Raw genomic sequence first — 17,942 nt, 5'->3', positions numbered from 1 at the left:
ACAGATACCTGTTCTCGCACAGCAGACACGGGCGATCTCGGGCAGAGCAGCCCACGAGTGTGGGAACAGTGTGTGGCAGGGGACGGCATGGGAGGTCTGAAGCCTCTCCGGCTGCTGGTGGTGGGAGGGGAAGGTGTGCGCTGGGGCCAGCAGCAAGCTGGTCCTGTGCCCGTGCCCCAGTGGCTGTTAACTGTACAGCTGATGCCTGAATTTAGGGCTGCAAGTCCCTGTGCATTTAGCACTGGCCTGCCTTGACTTCCTGCTGCCGTTACTACACAGCCTGAAGCTGGATGGAAGTATGTCTGTCTGCCATCTTTCCTCCTCCAGTCTCTTTTTGTGAGATCCCTTTCCCTGTCTCTATAACCCCACAGACAGGTGAAGCATCTTTGCTGGGGCGATCAGAAATTTTGTATGAGCTTAAACATGGAAAGTGTGACACGTGGCATAGGCTGTTCCTCTCCTGGTGATTTGCTTCCTCTGCAGTCTGCTGCTCCCTCTCGGGGCTTGCTCCTTGTTAAGGAAATGGTAGCAGCCAAGTGCAAAATAGCTATAGACGCCTTGGAATCAAGTGAAAACTCCACATGCAAGTAGCGAAGGGTGTAATAAAATCATTTATTGCATTTTGTGCAGACAGGAGTCTAGAAAAATGAATACAATTAAAGCAGTAAAGCATTAACAGGGAGCATTCAACAGCTGAGGAACCACTCCTCTTAATGCCTGCACAGAGAACACAGTCTGTACTGAGGTGGCCTAATGCACAATACTGAAACACTCACAGAAATTAAATGCAAGCTTAATACTCTTTTTTTTTTTTTTTTTTTTTTTTTTTGGTTTGCAACCACTTTATTTACAAGGTTTTAAACTTAATTGCGTTGCTCTGCACACAGATCCTCTAAAACACAAAGCATACTAGGTCACTACATGGCTATTGAAATATTGCACTCGAATAAAAGTCACTTGAATGGACGTAGAACATCTAGCTACAGTGATTAAAGGATTATTGAATGAACTGACTTTGTGATAACATTCATAACAAATATATTGCACATGTAGCACAGAAAGTGTTGTAACCAGCAAATCTCAGACCTTTTGGTCTTTCTGCTAGTTTTTAGTCCTGCTACACCAAGGAGGGTCTTGACTCTTCTAGTGCAACTCTTACCCTTGTGCAGTGTCCAGTTCTTCCTCTCGTACAGCCACGGACCAACACCAACCCAGGCTGGCTGCTGCCTGCGCCTCCTGCCAGTGCTGCCTTGTGGCTCGTTGCCTGTGCTGCGTGGTGACTGCAGCGACGTGAGCTGCCTGCCGCCACTGCTGCCGCTGCTGCATGTGGGGGCCTGTGCCTGCCCAGCTGACGGGGGCCGGGCCGCTCCCCGCTCCCGCAGCAGGAGCAGGAGCACACGCCATCGCCGGTGCAGTGCTGTGTGCTGGCTGAAAGCGGCTGCAGGCGGGCGTGCTCCCCACCTGCGTGGGCCCCGTGGCCATCTCCCCGTCCTGGTGGGTCGTGTGCCCAGCGCTGCTCCCAGCAGCAGCCTGCCTGTGAAACGAACTTGGGGGTCAAGACCTTCCTGTCTGGAACATAAACCAAAACGTGTCTGCACATGTGCCAAGGAGGAACTTGCATGTCTATCAGAGAAGGACACTGTCTTCACCAAGGTGGAACAGCAGAAGGGTGCTCCGTGGGGAAATTGAACACTCACAGAGGCCAAACGTGCAGGGCTGGGTTTGTAAACTAACATGCAGTGCTGTCTGCTAAAACTGGCCCTCTCCAGCCAACAGCAAGTGAGAACTCGCTGCAGAAACCAGCACCTTTCTTGCCACAGCCACATTTTGCTTGGCAGGGGTGCTGAGGCAGCCCTGGCTCTGTCTAGAGCTGTGCCCCTGGTCTTGCTAGAGGATGATGAAGGGGAACACCTTTTTTTCAGCATTAGTGATGGAAAGGGCTTACCTTCCTGCTCCCTGGGGGAGCCGGGACCGCAGCTTTACCATGGGGGGGGGGTTGAAGAGCTGCTGAGGGGGAATGGGATCTACTGGTGATGCTAGGAGGCAATGAAGCAAACCTCTCAGCTGAGAAGCATGGCCTGGCCGCCCGTCTCACCATTGCCCTGCAGACAGCAGCATTCCCTGCGGCTGAGGGACAAGCCCTTTGCCCTGGAGCTGACGAGGGTGGGTGCTGCCTGCAGCCCCCAAAGAGCCAGGCACCAGTGGCTGCTGCAGCGTGTGACCTGCCTCTGCCTGCGGGCCCTGGGCGCAGAGCTGCTCGGTGCCCTGGGGCAGGAGGGGACCCACAGCTGCAGGGCCATAGCCAAGCTGTGATTAGAGGGTGACCGCAGGGAGCGGGTGGCATCTTTTGAAGAGGCAGAGCAGCTGGCAAGCGTTCTAGGCCCACCAAGCGTGGTGAGATGAGTGGGCAGGTTGCTGTGCATGCCTCCCCCATTGCTGCAGAAGTGCCTCAAATCATTTTGGGAGGCTGGAAACAGCACACGAGCTTGTGTGTGGTAGTATAGGAACAGCTCCAAGGGACAGAGCAGCTAGACACTGGAAAAATCCTGGTTCCCGTGGGGCTGCACTTCCTAAAGCTAAAGGAACTTTCCCCTGGCAGATGCCTGCCTGCTCTTTCAACAGCTCCTGAGCAGCTGAAGCAGTGGCAGGACCAGAGTGCTGCCCTGTGTGTCTGCACCATTCATCAGCCTGGAGGCCCTGTGCTGAAACCAGGCCTCAGCTCACCCTGACGGTCACCGCCTGTAAACACTGAGCTCCCCACGCCCCGGGACGAGCTTCCACACCGGAGTCTGCAGCACAGACCGATGCAGCCGTGCCGAGAGCCGAGCTGCTGGCAGAAAGGCCGGCTGGGGCTGGGGCTGCTGGAGAGAAGGGAGGCACTTTGGGAGTGATGGAAATGTAGGAGCAAGGCATGAGCAGGCACAAATGTGCAGCTGGGGCTTGGTTTTGGTCTGGGCATGTATCCAAGGAGTATCTTAGAAAAAAAAAATCATCAAAAAGCCCACTGCTTTTTAGCCAAGCAGCCCCAAATAGCTTTGGCCTGGACCTGGAAGAGTAGAGGATCTCTGCAGAGGGAGCGGGGACCGGAGTGGTGGAATGGTCCAGCGCAGAGAGAGTTTCCCACTCTCAGTGAGGCAGGAGCCGAGGGTCGCAGCCGCTCTCAGCGGGCAGGAGGGATGGGCAGGCGGGGGGGCTGGATGCTGGGACCCGCTGTGCTGGGCAGAAGGCAGCGGCTGCCAGGCCGCCCATGGGGATGCTGTGGCAGCACCCACTCCCTCTGCGCCGGCCGGGCTGCCGGGACGCGGGGCAGCGCTGGGGGGGGGGAGGTGACCGCTCCAGCGCAGGGGCTCAGCTCTGGCTGGGGACAAAGCCATGCCGCTTCGGGCCAGGCTGGAGCAAAGCAGCCAGCACTGCTGGGAGAGGGCAACTCTTAGCAGGCTGCACTTCGAGTGGAAGCTCAAATCTGCTGTGAAACAAGTTCAGAAAAGTCTGTGACTTCTTTTCCCTGAAAACTCTTAAGAAGCTAAATTGAGAAGAGAATGAACCTGCAACCTGGCCCTTTCCCAGCGGCTGCCCGTGGCCGGGAAGGCTGCAGCCTTCACCACCACTCCATAGGACTCGGTGCAAAAGATGGGCACCCAGTTCGTGCAGGAGCAGCCCGTCTCGGCTCTCCGTCCCCGCGGCCTGGTGCTAGCAGAGCCCTGCATCTCTCAGGATAGATATAGATCTCTATATATAGACTTCATCTGGTTCTATTAACATAAATATGATCACTTTAAAAATACACGTACTGTATTATGTACACTATGTACATGGGGCCGGGGCGGGCGCCAGCGGGCACCCTGGCTGCCCTCGGCACCGCTTCCTGCATGGTTCCTGGAACCGTTCACATTTGTTAAAAGCTCCTCAGTTTCTCTGGCGTGAGAGATGCTGGGGGGGGGGACGGGGGCAGGACGATGATAGGGGTTGACCCTGCAGCTGCTGCCAAAGGTAAGAGGTGTCTGAGCTGCCCCGGTGGGCCCCGCTGCCTGCGCACGGGGGGCTGCCTGCGCACGGGGGGCTGCCTGCTGTGGCGTGGACCGGCAGGAGGGGAGAGGCCTCCGGCTGCAGCGGCCACAGGGCTGGTGCCTGGGGCACCATGGCCAGCCGGGTGAGGGAGAGCCATGACGCTGTGGGACCACTACGGCCACTGTCCAGACCTGTCAGACCAGGCAAACAGACTTTGCGTATGTTAAAACTACGTACAGATCCGGACTTTCCTACAGCCCCCACGGCAGCATCCGCGACTGCCAGGGGCCAGGGCTGGGTCAGCAGCGAAGCCCCGGGGAGCAGCAGGGAGCACAGCGGGACACGGGGGCACCGGCACGCAGGTGCAGGCGCTGGGACCAGCCGGTGCCCCTCAGTGCAGCATGGCGGGGGGGGTGGGCACCAGGCCTGGGGCCAAGAGTGGGCGCTGGTGCCTTGGGGGGGTTAGCGGCACCGACGCAGCTCCAGCGCACGGAGAGCAGCTCTGGCTCACGCTGCACATGGCAGGGCCTCAGCTCAGCTCCCGACACCACAGCTCCAGGACACAACCGCTGCACAAGCACCAGGAGAGCACCAGGGCAGAGAGCCTGGAGTCAGTGGGCAGGGGGACACTGAGCAACTCCCACCTACCCCAGGCTAGGGCTCACGCTGTCGTGCTCCAGCACCCACCCCCCTCCCCCCCCCCGGCAGCTGCCCCCCACCCTCAGTCCCCTCCAAACCATCTCGCTGCGTCTCCACGAGCTCGGCCCAGCACCTCCAGAGACGGGCGGCAGCGGGGGGGGGGGACCGTCCGGGCCCATCCTGGCGAGGGGTGGCAGGGGGCAGCGCCAGGGGAGGCAGCCCCGGAGGGGGGGAGAGGAGCATCCGGCGAGGAAAGCGTGCTGGTGGCCTCTCTTCTCCCAGGTCTCTGCGTCCAGCTGAGCTCCGCGCAAGGCAGCGGCATGGAGGGGGGGGGGGGGGGGCCGGGCGCCCGTCTCGACGCAGCCACGCTCCTGCACGGCCAGGGCTGCGGGCCACAGCGCTGGGGCGGCGGCGGCACTGGGCTCCGGCGCTCAGTCCGTGGTACAGTGTATATATTTATATATAAACAAGGACAGCAGTGCTGTGATGTTGCAATGAGGAACAGCTGCTCTGGTGCTGGATGCTCCCGGAAGATCTGGTGCTGCAGTTCAAATGGACAGGTCAGGGGCATGGCCAAAGCCAGGTGAGGGTTCCGCGCACCAGCTGCCATCAGGCCTTCCCTCCTCCCCTCCAGGAGCACGGTGCAAAGGGGTGGTGGGGCGCTCAGCGTGCAGACAAACCTCTTGCGCACCGTGTTTCAGGAGTAGATGGTGATGACCTCCCGGCCCCCACCACGCACCAGGAGCACTCGGTCCAGGTGCTCCGTCAGCACCTCCAGAAACTCCATGTCTGCACAGCCGTCAAGAACCAACGCCAGGATGGAGCACGCGACAGCCCCATGCCAACGCCATGATGGAGCAGGTGACAGCCCCGTGCCATCCCTGCCTGCACCCAGAGAGCGAGCCTGTGGCACGACACCCCCACACCACAGCCAGGAGCTGGTGGGGTCAGGCCCAAGCCGAGGGGCTGGGGAAGCCCACGCACACTGGTGCCATGCAGCCTGCAGATCTCTGCCCGCACCCCTGCCACGTGCTGTTGCAGTCACACACGCAGGTGCAACGTCGTGTGGCCCCACCGCCCATCCAACACGCGTCACCTCTGCTGGCTGGTGCCAACGGCAGCTCTCGGACCCAGCCAGGGCTGGGAGGTGTCGGGGGTTCCAGGCTCAGGCACTGGACCTGCGCCCCAACACTCGCCTGCAACACCCATGCAGCGCCCTGCGAGAAGGATACAGTTCTCATCCCCTTTCCGGTTGCGGGGAGGCCCTGGCATGTTCAGCAGGACCAGCTTGGCGTCCTGGGACTTCTTCACAATCACCTCATTGAGCTTTACGGCCGTGTGCATCCTCCGTACGTTGGACTGGTTCCTGGAGGTGACAGCACAGGTGGGCACAGGGACAGGCACAGCTGGCTTCTGGCCTCACGCCGGAGCCAAGGGGCCACAGGGCCGGCCAGCGTCCTGCCTCAGAGGGGTCCGGGGCTGGGCTGCAGCACGAGCTTTGCCTGACACGGCCACCGGCCGCTCTGAGCCGGCACTGGCAGCCATGAGCAGCAGGGCCATGCATGGTGCCCACGGGCAGCAGCACACCACGGCTGCTCGGGGCCGAGCCATGTGGGAGCGAGGAGGAGCAGACGTGCGACTGTCACCACGGGTGCCCAAGCCCAGGCGTGCAGGAAGCTGCCGGCAGCATAACGGGGCAGACGGGGAGCAGGCGGCACGGGCACGCCGCGGTGTGCAGAGTCTGCGCAGGGGCTGGCAGCCGCGGCCCCCGCACGCTGCCCGGGTGAGCCGTCTCGCACCACGCCGGCAGCAGCTGTCGCAGCGCACCGAGCCGCGCTCGCGCACGGGGCAACCCCGATGGCTCCGGGCACGCTGCCCCGGGAGCAGTGGCCCAGTTCCCCCCGCCCGGGGACCCAGCACCCAGCAAACCCAGACTTACAGGTTCTCCCACTCCCTGCCAGGAGCACCACGGGGCCAGGGGGAGAGAGAGAGAAAGAAGAGGTGAGTACGGGGTGTGCACCCCAAGTCCCCGCAGCAGACGCTGCCTGACCTCCCTGTCCCTCATCAGCACAGGTCTGCATGGGGACCCCACCTCCCACCCAGCCCCTCCGCAAGGGTGAGCTCAGGGGACGCGGGGAGCCGGACCCCCCCTCCTTAAAGCAAGGAGCAAGCTGGTGCTGCCGGGGCCCTGCCTGCGCCCGCCCGCAGGGGTGTGGGTGGGACGGGGTGGCAACATGCAGGGCCATACGGCTTCATGTTGAAGAAGTCCTTGATGCCCTCAGGGCTGACGGGGCTCTTGCTCTTGTTCTTCTCAGCGACAGACTTCTCCTTGGTCCAGGTGAGATGCACCTTCTCGGGGGCCGTCTCCACCTCATCAGCAGGGGACTGGGAGCTACTGGAGAAGGTCGTGGCATTTTTGTCGTGGATGAGCTGGACCTGCAGAGAGGAGAGGGCAGGGGTGGGCAGGGGCCGGGGCCAGCCACCTGCCCGGGCCCCATCCTGGCGCAGCCTCTCACCTCCTCCTCCGGCTTTTCCTCGCCGTCGCCCACCTGCTCCTCGGGGACGCTCAGGCGCAGGCGCGTGTTGGCTGGGTTCTTGCGCCGGATGGAGCCGCGGGACTCGTCTGTGATGCTCTGGATCTGTGCAGGACAGGGTCAGCCAGGGGAGCAGGGCAGAAGAGGGCTTGGCCAGGCAGCCCCCAGCCTGCAGCCCCGGCTCCCGGGCAGGATGAGTGTGCAGAGCCATGGGGCAGCTTGGCCGGCGACACGGCCACCACGGAGGCCAGATCTGCAAGGCTGAGCTCAGGGGACCTGGGTTCTGGACCCCCCCCTCCTTAAAGTAGGGGTCCAGGCTGTCCTGCAGCCTCACCTCCCGCTCCCGCTCATTCTTGGTGAGGTGCATTTGCTTGAGGATCTGGGAGCGCTGCTCCATCACTAGCGTCTTCTCGTAGGTGTAGGCAGAGATGTCGCTCTCGTGCTGCAGGGGAGAAACGAGAAACCACGGGGTAGGGTGAGCTGCACCTCCTGCTCCCACCCTGGCCCTACCTGTCCCTGTGGATCTACGTGTCCCCAGGGTGCTGTGTCCCCCCCGTTGTGCTGTGCCCCATGCTGCTGCATGTCCCCGTGGTGCTGCCCCCCCCGTGATGCTGTGTCCCCCCATGGCACTACGTGTGTCCCCCGTGGCAGGGTCTGCCTGGCTCTCCCAAGCCTGGCATCTCAGACTGCGGCACGTGCTGCTGTCCCAGCACTCACCATCTCCACCACCTCCACCTCTGCGGTGATGCGCAGGTGGTACAGGAATGTGGTCAGGTCCTTCTTCATCTGGATGCTGTTGTCGTCCATCTGAGCCACCGTGAAGATACGCATCTTGCACTTGCGCCAGACCTGCGAGGGAGGGAGGCATGAGCGCGGCTCGGTGGGGACAGCCCTGGCCCCCTGCCCCACGCCACGGGGCCCAAGCTACCTTGTGGTGCCGCAGAAGGAAGGGCAGCAGCATGAGCATCCCCCCATCGTGGACGATCCACCAGACGTCAATGTGGCCCTCCGAGAACCGCTCCTGGTTGCCCGGGAACATGGCGACGTTCTTGGCCACCAGCAAGGCCAGGTGCCCAGCCGTGGTCTCTCGCACCAGCTCTGGGAGGGGAAGGGCCACGTCAGCCAGGGCAGCTCGCAGCCCCCCCAGCCCAGCAGCACCTGCCCCTCCACGATGCCTACCGATGAAGTTCCTCCAGGTCTGGTGGTCCTCCTTCTGGCGCCAGCTGCGGGGCCAGCCCACCAGCACCGTGTTGTGCTGCAGCCCCCCCAGCCCGCTGGACTGGATGAGGTGGGACATGCCGTCGCGCAGGTTGGAGGAGATCACCACCTGGCAAAAGCCCTTCACCTTCTCTGCTTCCATCAGGCGGCGGATGGACTGGGGGAGGGAGAAGGGGGGGTCAGAGACCGCACGGCAGCCACCAGCCCCAGCAGCAGCACTCTGGCCAGGCAGGGAGCAGGGTGCGGGGTGCAGGGTGTGGGGAGCAGGGTGCGGGGAGCAGGGTGCAGGTCCCCGTGGGTGCCCAGGTCTCCGGGCCCCAGGGCAGGCTGGTGGCTCTGGGCTGGGAGGGGTGAGGCCCGGCAGTGCGCAGCGCTGGCGCGTGGCTCCGCGCCGTGCCGAGCGGAGGGTGTCCCTGTGCCAGGGCTCTGACGGGTGACGGAGCAGCAATTAGAATTATTTACTCAGAGAAATTATAACATGTCTGCATGGGAGAGAAACTGTTTGCTTCCGAGGGCTTAATCTCATTAATGCGCCGCCGGCTGGCACAGCGGTGCGGGGCGAGGGGGAGCTCTCTGGCAGGGAAAGGCTCCCAGCTCCCACCCCCCCTGGCCCCGGGGCTGTGGGGGGCACGGGGGCTGTGGGGGGGGGGGTCAGGGCTGCAGCAGCCATGGGGCAGCCGAGGGGCCGCTCAGCCCGGCAGCACCGCGGCCCCGGCCAGGTGCCGTGTCGTGCCGCGCCATGCCGAGCCGTGCTGAGCCCCGCCGCAGCTGGCCAAGACTGGGACCGGGGGCCAGCTGGCGCCGGTGGCTCTGGCATCTGGGGAGGAGGGCAGGGGTATGGAGGTCCCCACGGTGCCCCGACCTCCAGTGAAGCGCGGAGTCTCCAGGCTCTGCCCAGTACTCTCCTGGCCAGCCAGGGCTGCCAGCCTGACCACGGGGCAGAAGCGCCCAGGGGCTCCTGGGGATGGCCGCAGGCACCCGCTGCCAGCAGCGCCCAGCCCGGCGCGGGCAGCGCCCACCTCCTCTGCCCTCTGTGCCTGCGGGTGGTTGTCCAGGAAGGTCCCTTCCAGCACGGAGGCCACGATGGTGAGGCCCTTGCCAGCCTTGAGCTGCGACGTGAAAGACAGGAGCTGCGGGTGCACCACGTTCTGCTCCTGGTCCCCACGGACCAGGACCAGCAGCTGCGGCCTGGAAGGAGGATCCTGCAGTCAGCACCCATGCCCTGGCCAGCCCCCGCGCCCCGGCCCCCGGCCCCAGCCCGAGCTCACCTCCAGTTCTTGGTGTGCGGGGGACCCTCCTCCAGCCGCAGCAGGGCGTAGCGGGCCGCGCTCAGGGACAGTCCCCGGATCCCGTCGCCCCACTCCTTCTCCGCCCTGCGGGAACCAGCAGCACGTGAGGGATGCCCACGGCTCCGGCCACAGAGCGCCATGCCCGCACCGCAGAGCACCCCAGGAGGAGCTGCCCGGGGAGCCGAGCAGCCCACACCGAGGGGCCGAGGGGCGGCTGCCAGCGCTGGGCAGGGTCGGTGGCCCCGCAGCCGCCCTTACCCGCGGTATTCGATGTATTTGTAGATGAGGCCGGCGATCAGCATGGCGACCAGGGCGTAGTACCAGGAGCAGATGAACATCAGCGCCAGGCAGAGACTCATGCCCAGGAAGGACAGGGTCCTGCGGAGAGCCCTGTGCCACCAGCGCGCCCCGGCCCCACATGGTGCCGGGCTCCGCGGCTGGGGGGGGCCCGGGGGTGCCGTGATGCCCCGTCCCGTGTGCTCCCTCCCCTCCCGTCCCGTCCCAGCTCACCAGTGGTAGTAGCGGAAGCGTGGCCGCCAGTTGGGTGTCCGCAGCAGCGTCTGCACCGCGCACGCCAGGTTGACGAACATGTAGCACATGAGGAAGAACCTGCAGGAGAGCATGCGGGGCTGAGCCGGGTGCGCCGGTGCAGACCGGGAACGCAGCCGGGCCCCGCCACACCTCCCGGCCCCAGCGTGGGCCCTGCCAACGGGCAGCGGAGCCGCGGCCGCGGAGCAACCAGTCCCCAGCGCCGGCCAAGGAGGGTTCCGGGGCTCCCCGTGGGGCTCCCCTCTTCCCAGGCAGGGGCCAGGGTGGCGAGGCCATGCGAGGGCCGCAGGGACCCCTGGAGAGGCAGAGACCCGCACACGGCACCCGCCCGGCCGCGGCGCGGGGTGTGGGTGGACAGAGCAGGGTGCCTACATGGAGAGGATGGGAGCCACCTCGTCCAGAGAGGCGATCAGGATCCCGATCTCACAGATGCAGGCCGTGAGCAGCAGGGCCCACGTCGGCTCCCCGTTGGCTTTGCCATGGCCGAAGACCTGTGGGGAGAGGGGGCATCAGGGCCCTGCGACGCCGGCACAGCACAGCTCTGTGCGAGGGTCCTCAGGACAGCCCAGCCCCGGGCCCCCCGTCCACCCAGCCCTGCCCGGGACCAGCGCCCGGTGCACCGGGGCTGCGCGAGCCCCGAGGGAGCCGTCCTGGCGCTGGCAGGACCCGCTCCCACCCCGCTCCCTGCTGACCCCAGGGCCCTCCCTGCAGCCAGAGCAGCCCCCACCTCCCAGGGACCCCCAGCCAGGGACGAGCCCCGGCTCAGCCTGGCCGCAGCCCGGTGCCGAGCCGCTCGCCCTGCGGCTGCGGGGAAGCCGCGAGGGTCCAGGCGCGGAGCTGGGGACGGGGCGCGTGTCCGGATGCGTTAGCGGGTGCGGGCAGCGCGAGCGAGCGGCAGCGCGGGCCGAGGCTGGCAGGCGAAGGAGGGAGGATAAAATTAGCCCTCTCTTCCCCGGGGGGAGCTGTCGGGTTGGATTTGGAGAGAGGAGGTTGTGAGAACGCGTCTTCCGAGAGCAGATTAAACGCGAAGTGGCAGCGGCGGGGGCGATCCTGACCTTTCCGGGGTCCCTCTCCCCACCAACACCGGAGCCAGACGGACCGCAGCTGCCCGCCGTGACACCGGTGCCAGCGGGAAAAGGGCAGGCGGGCGGTGCTGGGGGAGGCAGTGCGGGTGCCCGCCGGTCGCCATGCCGGTGGGTGCTCAGGGGACGCAGCGCCAGGCTCAGGGGACGCCTACCCTGAGGAAGGGCACGATCCCGTCCCTGGAGATGGCTTGCAGGAGGCGAGGGGCTCCGGTGAGGCTCTGCAGCCCAGCCCCACAGGTGGAGAAGAAGGAGCCGATGACAATGACCCACGGGGACGGCCACGCCAGGGTGCCAACCACCAGGTTCCCGTTGACGGCTTCACCGAACCTGTGGGTCACCAGCATCACCCACGGCTCACTCGGCAGCAACCCAGCCCCCCCAGGACACCGAGGGACCCCACTGGGGGGGCAGGACTGGAGACGGGCCCTGCCCCGGCTGCTGCGGACCCCCACTCCCCACGGGCGCCAGCAAGGGAGCAGGGCCTCAGGTGGCCAGGGGTCCGTCGCCATCCCCCCGGCCGTGGCCCCGGGGGGCAAGGGGAAGGCGTGAGACGGGGGGTTCCCATCCCCTGCGCCGGGGCAAGGCCGATTCGGGCTGCGTGCGGTTGGATCCCATCCGTGCTGGCGCGGGCGACCCAGAAGTGTCACCTGCAGGGCGCAGCAAGCTGGGCTGCCCCAGATACGCAGCAGCGCAGGCAGCGCGGGCAGCCCTGCCTGTTGGCAAACAAGCGGCTGCCTGCAGCCCCGGAGCGGGAGCAGGGCTGCGGATGTGCAGCAAAACACGGCGGGGGGGGAATCGGGGCACGCACCAGCCCCCAGTGCCTGTTACAAGCTCTGCCCCCCCCCCCCCCGGGGCACGCCGCTCCCCCCGCGGACCCTCCAGTCTGCCCAGCGGGTCCCACCTGCAGCCCCCGCCTCCCCCCGGGGCTGCCCCTGCCCCAGCGTGGGCGGCCGGGCCGTGCGCGGGGGCTGCTCCCGGGGGGCTGCCGGGCTCCCCCCCGCCGGCCGCGGGGACACTCACTTGTCGCGCAGGACCACCCCCTCGATGCACGCCCCGAAGAGGACGACGGAGCTGATATCTGCGGGGCGGTCAAGGAGCGCCGGGAGGCCGCGGAGCCCCCCCCCGCCCCGCAGCCAGCCCCCCCGCCCGCGGCGGGCCCCCCCGCCCGCGGCCCACGCGTGGCCAGCGCCGAAGGATACAGACGGCGGAGGTGGTGGCGATGGCCAGGATGGTGCCCGTGGGGATGGACTTCTGGGCGTCCCGCAGGTCCCCGGAGCGGTTGGAGCCGGCCATGATGCCTGGGGACCGAGGGGACGGTGCCGGGGCGGGCAGGGCCGCGTTCCCCCCCGCAGGACGGCTCCCGGGCGCGGCAGGGCACCGGCCACGGCGTGCGGGGACGGGACCGGGCGCTGCCGCGGCTCGGGACCCCCCGCCCGCTCCCCGCAGCCCCCCCCCCCGCGCTGCAGCCCGAGGCCACTCAAGCATTAGGCTCCAATTGCTCCTAAGTGCCTCGCCTCATTAGCCCTTAATTAGCTCGTGCAGGGATGGTGACTGCAGCGGCGGAAGGGCCGGGATCAGCCCCGGCACAGCGGGGGGCGGCCGGCCCCCAGCAGTCCCGGCACGGCCCGGGGACGACCCCCCGCTCCTGCCGCAGGGCCCCGGGACCCCCGCCGCGCCCGGGCCCGCCCCGCGCCCCCCGGCCCCGCTGGGGCTGCGGGCGGTGGCTGCACCCCGCGGCGGCTCCGCAGCGGGACCGGGGCGGGGGGGCTCCTCCGCCCCCGGGGAGCTATAAATACCGGGGTGCGGGGCGTCAGCGCGGCGCCGACGGATCTGGGGCGCGGGAGGCTGCGTGGGACCCATCCGCACGGGGGGGAGGGGGGGCTCCCACCTGTGACCGAGGGGAAGTAGATGCCGACGAGCAGCGTGAAGTAGGAGGTCATGTCGCTGAAGACGTAGGGCTGGTCCATGTCCACCGGCGCGTCGGGGGGGCTGACGGAGGGCAGCCCCCGCTTCTCCACGATCACGCCCTTGGTCAGGTATGAGCTCCAGAGGTTCTCTGCGAGGGGGCAGGAGCCCGGCGTGAGGATGCGCTGGAGACCCCCCCGCACCCAGCGCAGCACCCTCCCGCGCCGCAGCCCGAGGGGACCTGGCACTGGGGTGTCCAGCGCAGCTTCCCCTTGCCCGGGCCTCACCGAGCCGCCGTCACAGCCGGCAGCCGGGCCCACCAGCATCCCACGGGCCCGGGACGGGGCACCCCCCACCCATCACCGATGTGTGGAAACAGCCAGGCTGGGGCCAGGCTGGCAGCGCCCGTGGGCGAGCAGAGCAGGTCCATCCTGCCACTGGCATCGTCCCTGCAAGATACTGGAGCAGCTGACATGGGATTGCAGTAGCAAATAATTAAGAGGGTAATATAATTAATGCTGATCAACACAGGTTTAAGGAAAGTGGATCGTGTCAAAGTAACTTGATAATGTTTTTGATGAGATTACGAGTGCGGGGCTGATGTAACAGGCTTAGTGTCCCTCCCCATACTGCCTTGGCCACAGATTGCGGTGAGAAACTGGAGCAGCAAAGAGCAGCCAGCGCCCGGGCACTGCGGGGAGAGGCCAGCAGCCCTTGGTGTGGCACTGCAAAGGGACTGCTGAGCAGGTCCAAACGGGTCCCACAGGGACCAGCCCTCGGCATCCAGCGTTGAGCACCCCACCCTCCCCTGACCGCTCTTGGGTGACAGATGGGGCTGGCAGCCCCCACTGACACAGCCCTGCTCAGCTCATCCTCCCAGAAAGGCACGTTTGTCCCCGCAGAGAGGTCCAGCGCCTGGGGCACAGCCAGCCCCAGCCACCTCTGCCGGGGCCATGCGGTGACACCTCGTCCCGAGACGCTGCCAGCCCGGTCACCCTCGCCACCAGCCGCCCCCGAGCCGGGTCCCGGCTCTGCCCCGCGCGCCCCCGACGCAGCAGCATTTGCTGCCTGCTGCCCTGACAAAGGCTGGCTGGGCCGGGCGGGGGGGTCCGCATCCCCTCCCCGGCAGGACTGTCGCCAGCAGGAGCAGGCCGTGCGCAGCAGCCAGGAACACCTTATCTGCCCCATGAGACCTCAGCGTGGGATGGCATCGGGAGCCACCGGAACACCCAGTGACCGCGCTCCACCACATCACCATGATGCGGCCCGGCAGCCACAGCCCCGAGTGCTGTGCGCTTAGCGAAGGCCAAGCTCCGTGCAGGCACCACAGCAAGGACAGGCTGGAGCAGCCGCGCAGCCGCCCCAGCGCAGCCTCAGCCTCGGAGCCTGCGGAGGCACAGCCAGGGCTGCCCGGGTGCCCCAGCCCCTGCCCGGCTCCACAGACCCGACAGAGACGCCGCTACGAGCAAACCCTGCGCACCCGGCACGCTGCACAGCCAGCGCAGCCACCACCCGAACACCCAGCCCGGCCTGGCTGCGGCACCAGGGCAGGGCTGTTCCCCCTCGTGGCTCTGCAGGCAGGGAAGCCCAACGGGGTGCTGCGCTCCTGAGCCCCGAAACCCGCCCCGACGCGGGAGCAGGCAGAGCAGCAGGCCCTGCCGGCACAGCCCCGCAGAGCAGGGGTCTGCAAACCCCCTCCGAGCGTGGCACCAAGCATCGGCCTCCGTGACCCAGCTCCAGAGTGTAAGCACCTGGCAAACGCAGCAGCAGCTCTGGAGAAACAGGTCAAAAGTGGCTCCTCCCAGCAAATTCACGAGTTTTTCTGCGGCCCTGGCCACTCTTCTGGCACAGCTGCGGTCGCAGCAACAAAACACACCCAAGGGGCAATTGCTCCTTGCAAAACCTCAGATCAATACCAGCCTTTCCCAGGACCAAGAGGAGGCAGAGGGAGGATTTATTCCTCCCCAGCCTTTGGGCATCCTTCGGAGCCATCCTGCTGTGGTCTGGCTGGCAGAGACCACGCACGGGCGTCCTCAGTGCCCAGCTCGCTCCCGTGGTGCAGGAGCCTGTCCCACTGCCCGGCGTGCCCAAGGGCAGAGCAGCCCATGACAGGGTCACCCCCTGCGCCACACCACCGGCCTGGCGTGCCCGAGGGGCTGCCCGCCCGCCTGCACACACAACATCCCCCCGCCGCACAGGCCCCTCCACCAGCACTGCCAGCAGAGCTGCCCGGAGGCACGGCCACTGCCCCACCACCGCTCCCCTGGGGCCTGTCCTGTGCCTCCGTCCCCGTGCCCACGTCCCCACACCACTGTCCCCACGCTGCTGTCCCCGTGCCTCCATCCCCATGCTGTGCTCACCTTGGATGAGGCCGCTGGCGGCGCCGGGGATGCCTTCGATCTCTGTCACATTGTTCATGGTGAAGTACTCGTCACAGGTAGCGTTGAGGAAGCGGGAGGTGCAGAAGAGCTCCCAGAGCTTGGAGCCCACCGTCTCATTCCCCTCCACCACCATCTTGGTGCAGAGGTCGAAGCCATGGCGTGAGAGGGTCCTGTTGCCCAGGAGGCAGATCCTGGGGGGGGGAGGGCAGGCACTCAGCCACACGACTGTACGCCCTGGCCCCGCCGCAGCCCCGCAGCACACCGTACTCACGGGAAGCTTGGTGGGTCGAAGGCTGACTTGATGACACCAGCGTAGATGGCAAGGATGGAGAGGATGACGCAGCCCAGGAAGACCAGGGCAAACTTGTTGACATACTTGACCCCCACAAACACCACGGTGGCCATGCAGGTCAGCACGCAGGTGCCGTACACGCGCATATTGTTGAGCATCGCGGCTGCCTCCCCACTGGCATCCTCTGCCTTGAAGATGGCCATGGATGGGAAGATGTAGGCCTGGGAGAGAGTCACGGCATCACCACCTGGCTAACGGCCCCTGTGGAGGGGACCCCAGGGGAGCACCCCTGGCCCCACCGCGAGGCCTCAGCTCCCTGCCAGGCTGCGAGGAGCGGGGAGCACAGGCAGGTGACGGCAGAGCTGCCCTGCCAGGACCCGAGCCCCCAAGGTCGCACCTACCAGCAGGATTTCAATGGTGCCCAGGATGTACATGGCGCCAGCAAAGGTGGTGCCCAGGTAGAAGCAGAGCCCCACTGCCCCGCCAAACTCGGGTCCCAGGGAGCGCGAGATCATGTAGTAGGAGCCGCCCGCTGCCGGAGAGAGTGAAGGTGGGTCCCAGCCAGACCCCCGCGGCACCCCGGCCCTGGCGGCACCCCAGAGGGCCGGACGGGGCCCGGGCACGGCAGGGCGAGCCGCGGGAGCACCCTCCCGGGCAGAGCCCCTCGGTGGGAGCCCGGCAGCCGGCCACGCTGGCCGCGGGTCCCCCGGGAGCCGGGCAGGCAGCCGCTGGGGCCCCGGGTCCGCGGGCCGTGCCCTCCCGGGGGAGCCCTCGGCGCCGGGTGGCCGGGACCGACGGGACCGATGATAAATTGCTTTAATTACAGCCCGCGCCGGGGCTGCCGGGGCCGCGCCCGCTGCCCGCGGCTCTGCCCGCGCTCGGGGGGGGGGGGGAGCCCGGGGGCACCGCACGGCCCGAGCCCGCACCGGGGGCAGAGACCGGGCACGGCAGCGTCCCACTGCGGCGCGGGGAGGGGCGGAGAGGCGGCTCCCCGCCAGCCCCGCTCCCCGCCGGCCCCGCTCCCGGCCCCCCGCCGGCCCCGCTCCCCGCCGGCCCCGCTCCCGGCCTCCCGCCGGCCCCGCTCCCCGCCGGCCCCGCTCCCCGCTGGCCCCGCTCCCCGCCGGCCCCGCTCCCGGCTCCCCGCTGGCCCCGCTCCCCGCCGGCCCCGCTCCCCGCCGGCCCCGCTCCCCCCCGCCGCGTCCCGCCCGTCTGGAGGCGGGAGGAGCTGCGGGCCGGCCCGCGCTGCCATCCGCACCCCGCGGCTGCGGCCCCAGCTCCGCGCCCCCCCGGGCCCGGCCCGCGCGTGGGGCGGATCGGGGGTGCCCTCCGGGAGAAGCCCCTCGCCGCGCCCGGCCCGGCCCCCCCGCGGCACCCGCTCCGCGCTCCCCTCCCCCCCGGCCCGGGCAGGGCAGGAGAGGGGCTGGGCCCCACCTGGCACCACGCCGTTGGTGGCGATCGCGCTCATGGAAATGGCCGTCAGCATCGTCTGCGGGAAGAAATGCGGCGTCGGCGCCCGGCCGAGCCCCCTCCTCGCTGAGGCAGAGGCAGAGGGGAGCAGTAAGGGGGAGCTGGGGCCATGCTGGGGCGGGGGGCTCCCCGGGGCAGCACTGGGGCATGCTGCGGGGCTGGGACACCCAGGGGAGCTCTGGGTGGGTGCGTGGGTGGGTGGGTGGACAGGCAGGGTTGCCGGCTGGTGGCACGGCTGGGGGCTGAGCCCCTCGGGGGGACTGGCAGCACCACGAGGGACTGGGGGTCCCCCAGCTGCCCAGGGTGCTGCCCGTGTTTGGCCCTCCCAGACTCTGCCCTGGGGTCACTGTCCTGGCGGGACGGCTCACTGCAGCACGGCGTGCAGGGCCAAGGCAAGGGACCCCCACCACACCCCCACCCACATGACAGCTACGATCTGGGTCGCCGTTCGAGCACGGTTCTGCTGCCGATTCCTTTGGGAAGCCAGAGGATCCTCCTTGCTGTAAGTGGGGCAGGAGCAGGGGCAGGGGCAGGGGCAGGGGTAGGGTGGGCCGGCACCTCTCTGCAGCCCAGCC

General features: G+C 67.2%; 1 protein-coding gene across 3 annotated transcripts in view; it reads right to left on the bottom strand.

Annotated features, from left to right (window-relative positions):
- Positions 1-593: 593 nt before the first annotated feature.
- SLC12A5 (solute carrier family 12 member 5) overlaps positions 594-17,942 on the bottom strand; it is a 30,433-nt gene continuing 13,084 nt past the window's right edge. For 2 of the 3 annotated variants that reach the window (XM_075438293.1, XM_075438295.1), the window contains exons 5-27: positions 17,332-17,386; positions 16,302-16,432; positions 15,880-16,121; positions 15,588-15,799; positions 13,211-13,378; positions 12,522-12,620; positions 12,343-12,400; positions 11,475-11,649; positions 10,610-10,728; positions 10,199-10,297; positions 9,947-10,066; positions 9,668-9,772; positions 9,419-9,587; positions 8,361-8,556; positions 8,110-8,279; positions 7,899-8,030; positions 7,516-7,623; positions 7,164-7,286; positions 6,896-7,083; positions 6,587-6,601; positions 5,880-6,013; positions 5,328-5,436; positions 594-5,188 (exon numbers count right to left, since the gene is read on the bottom strand). In XM_075438293.1, coding sequence (XP_075294408.1) covers positions 5,345-5,436; positions 5,880-6,013; positions 6,587-6,601; positions 6,896-7,083; positions 7,164-7,286; positions 7,516-7,623; positions 7,899-8,030; positions 8,110-8,279; positions 8,361-8,556; positions 9,419-9,587; positions 9,668-9,772; positions 9,947-10,066; positions 10,199-10,297; positions 10,610-10,728; positions 11,475-11,649; positions 12,343-12,400; positions 12,522-12,620; positions 13,211-13,378; positions 15,588-15,799; positions 15,880-16,121; positions 16,302-16,432; positions 17,332-17,386 — 2,910 coding nt within the window. In that variant the 3' untranslated portion in view covers positions 594-5,188; positions 5,328-5,344. The remainder of the gene's footprint in view (positions 5,189-5,327; positions 5,437-5,879; positions 6,014-6,586; positions 6,602-6,895; positions 7,084-7,163; positions 7,287-7,515; positions 7,624-7,898; positions 8,031-8,109; positions 8,280-8,360; positions 8,557-9,418; positions 9,588-9,667; positions 9,773-9,946; positions 10,067-10,198; positions 10,298-10,609; positions 10,729-11,474; positions 11,650-12,342; positions 12,401-12,521; positions 12,621-13,210; positions 13,379-15,587; positions 15,800-15,879; positions 16,122-16,301; positions 16,433-17,331; positions 17,387-17,942) is intronic. The other variant, XM_075438294.1, reaches the window with a different exon arrangement.

This window comes from Opisthocomus hoazin, chromosome 18 (assembly GCF_030867145.1).
Source record: "Opisthocomus hoazin isolate bOpiHoa1 chromosome 18, bOpiHoa1.hap1, whole genome shotgun sequence".
NCBI lineage: Eukaryota > Metazoa > Chordata > Aves > Opisthocomiformes > Opisthocomidae > Opisthocomus > Opisthocomus hoazin.
Note: the sequence above shows the minus strand (reverse complement) of the source record. Positions and strands in the feature narration are given on the sequence as shown.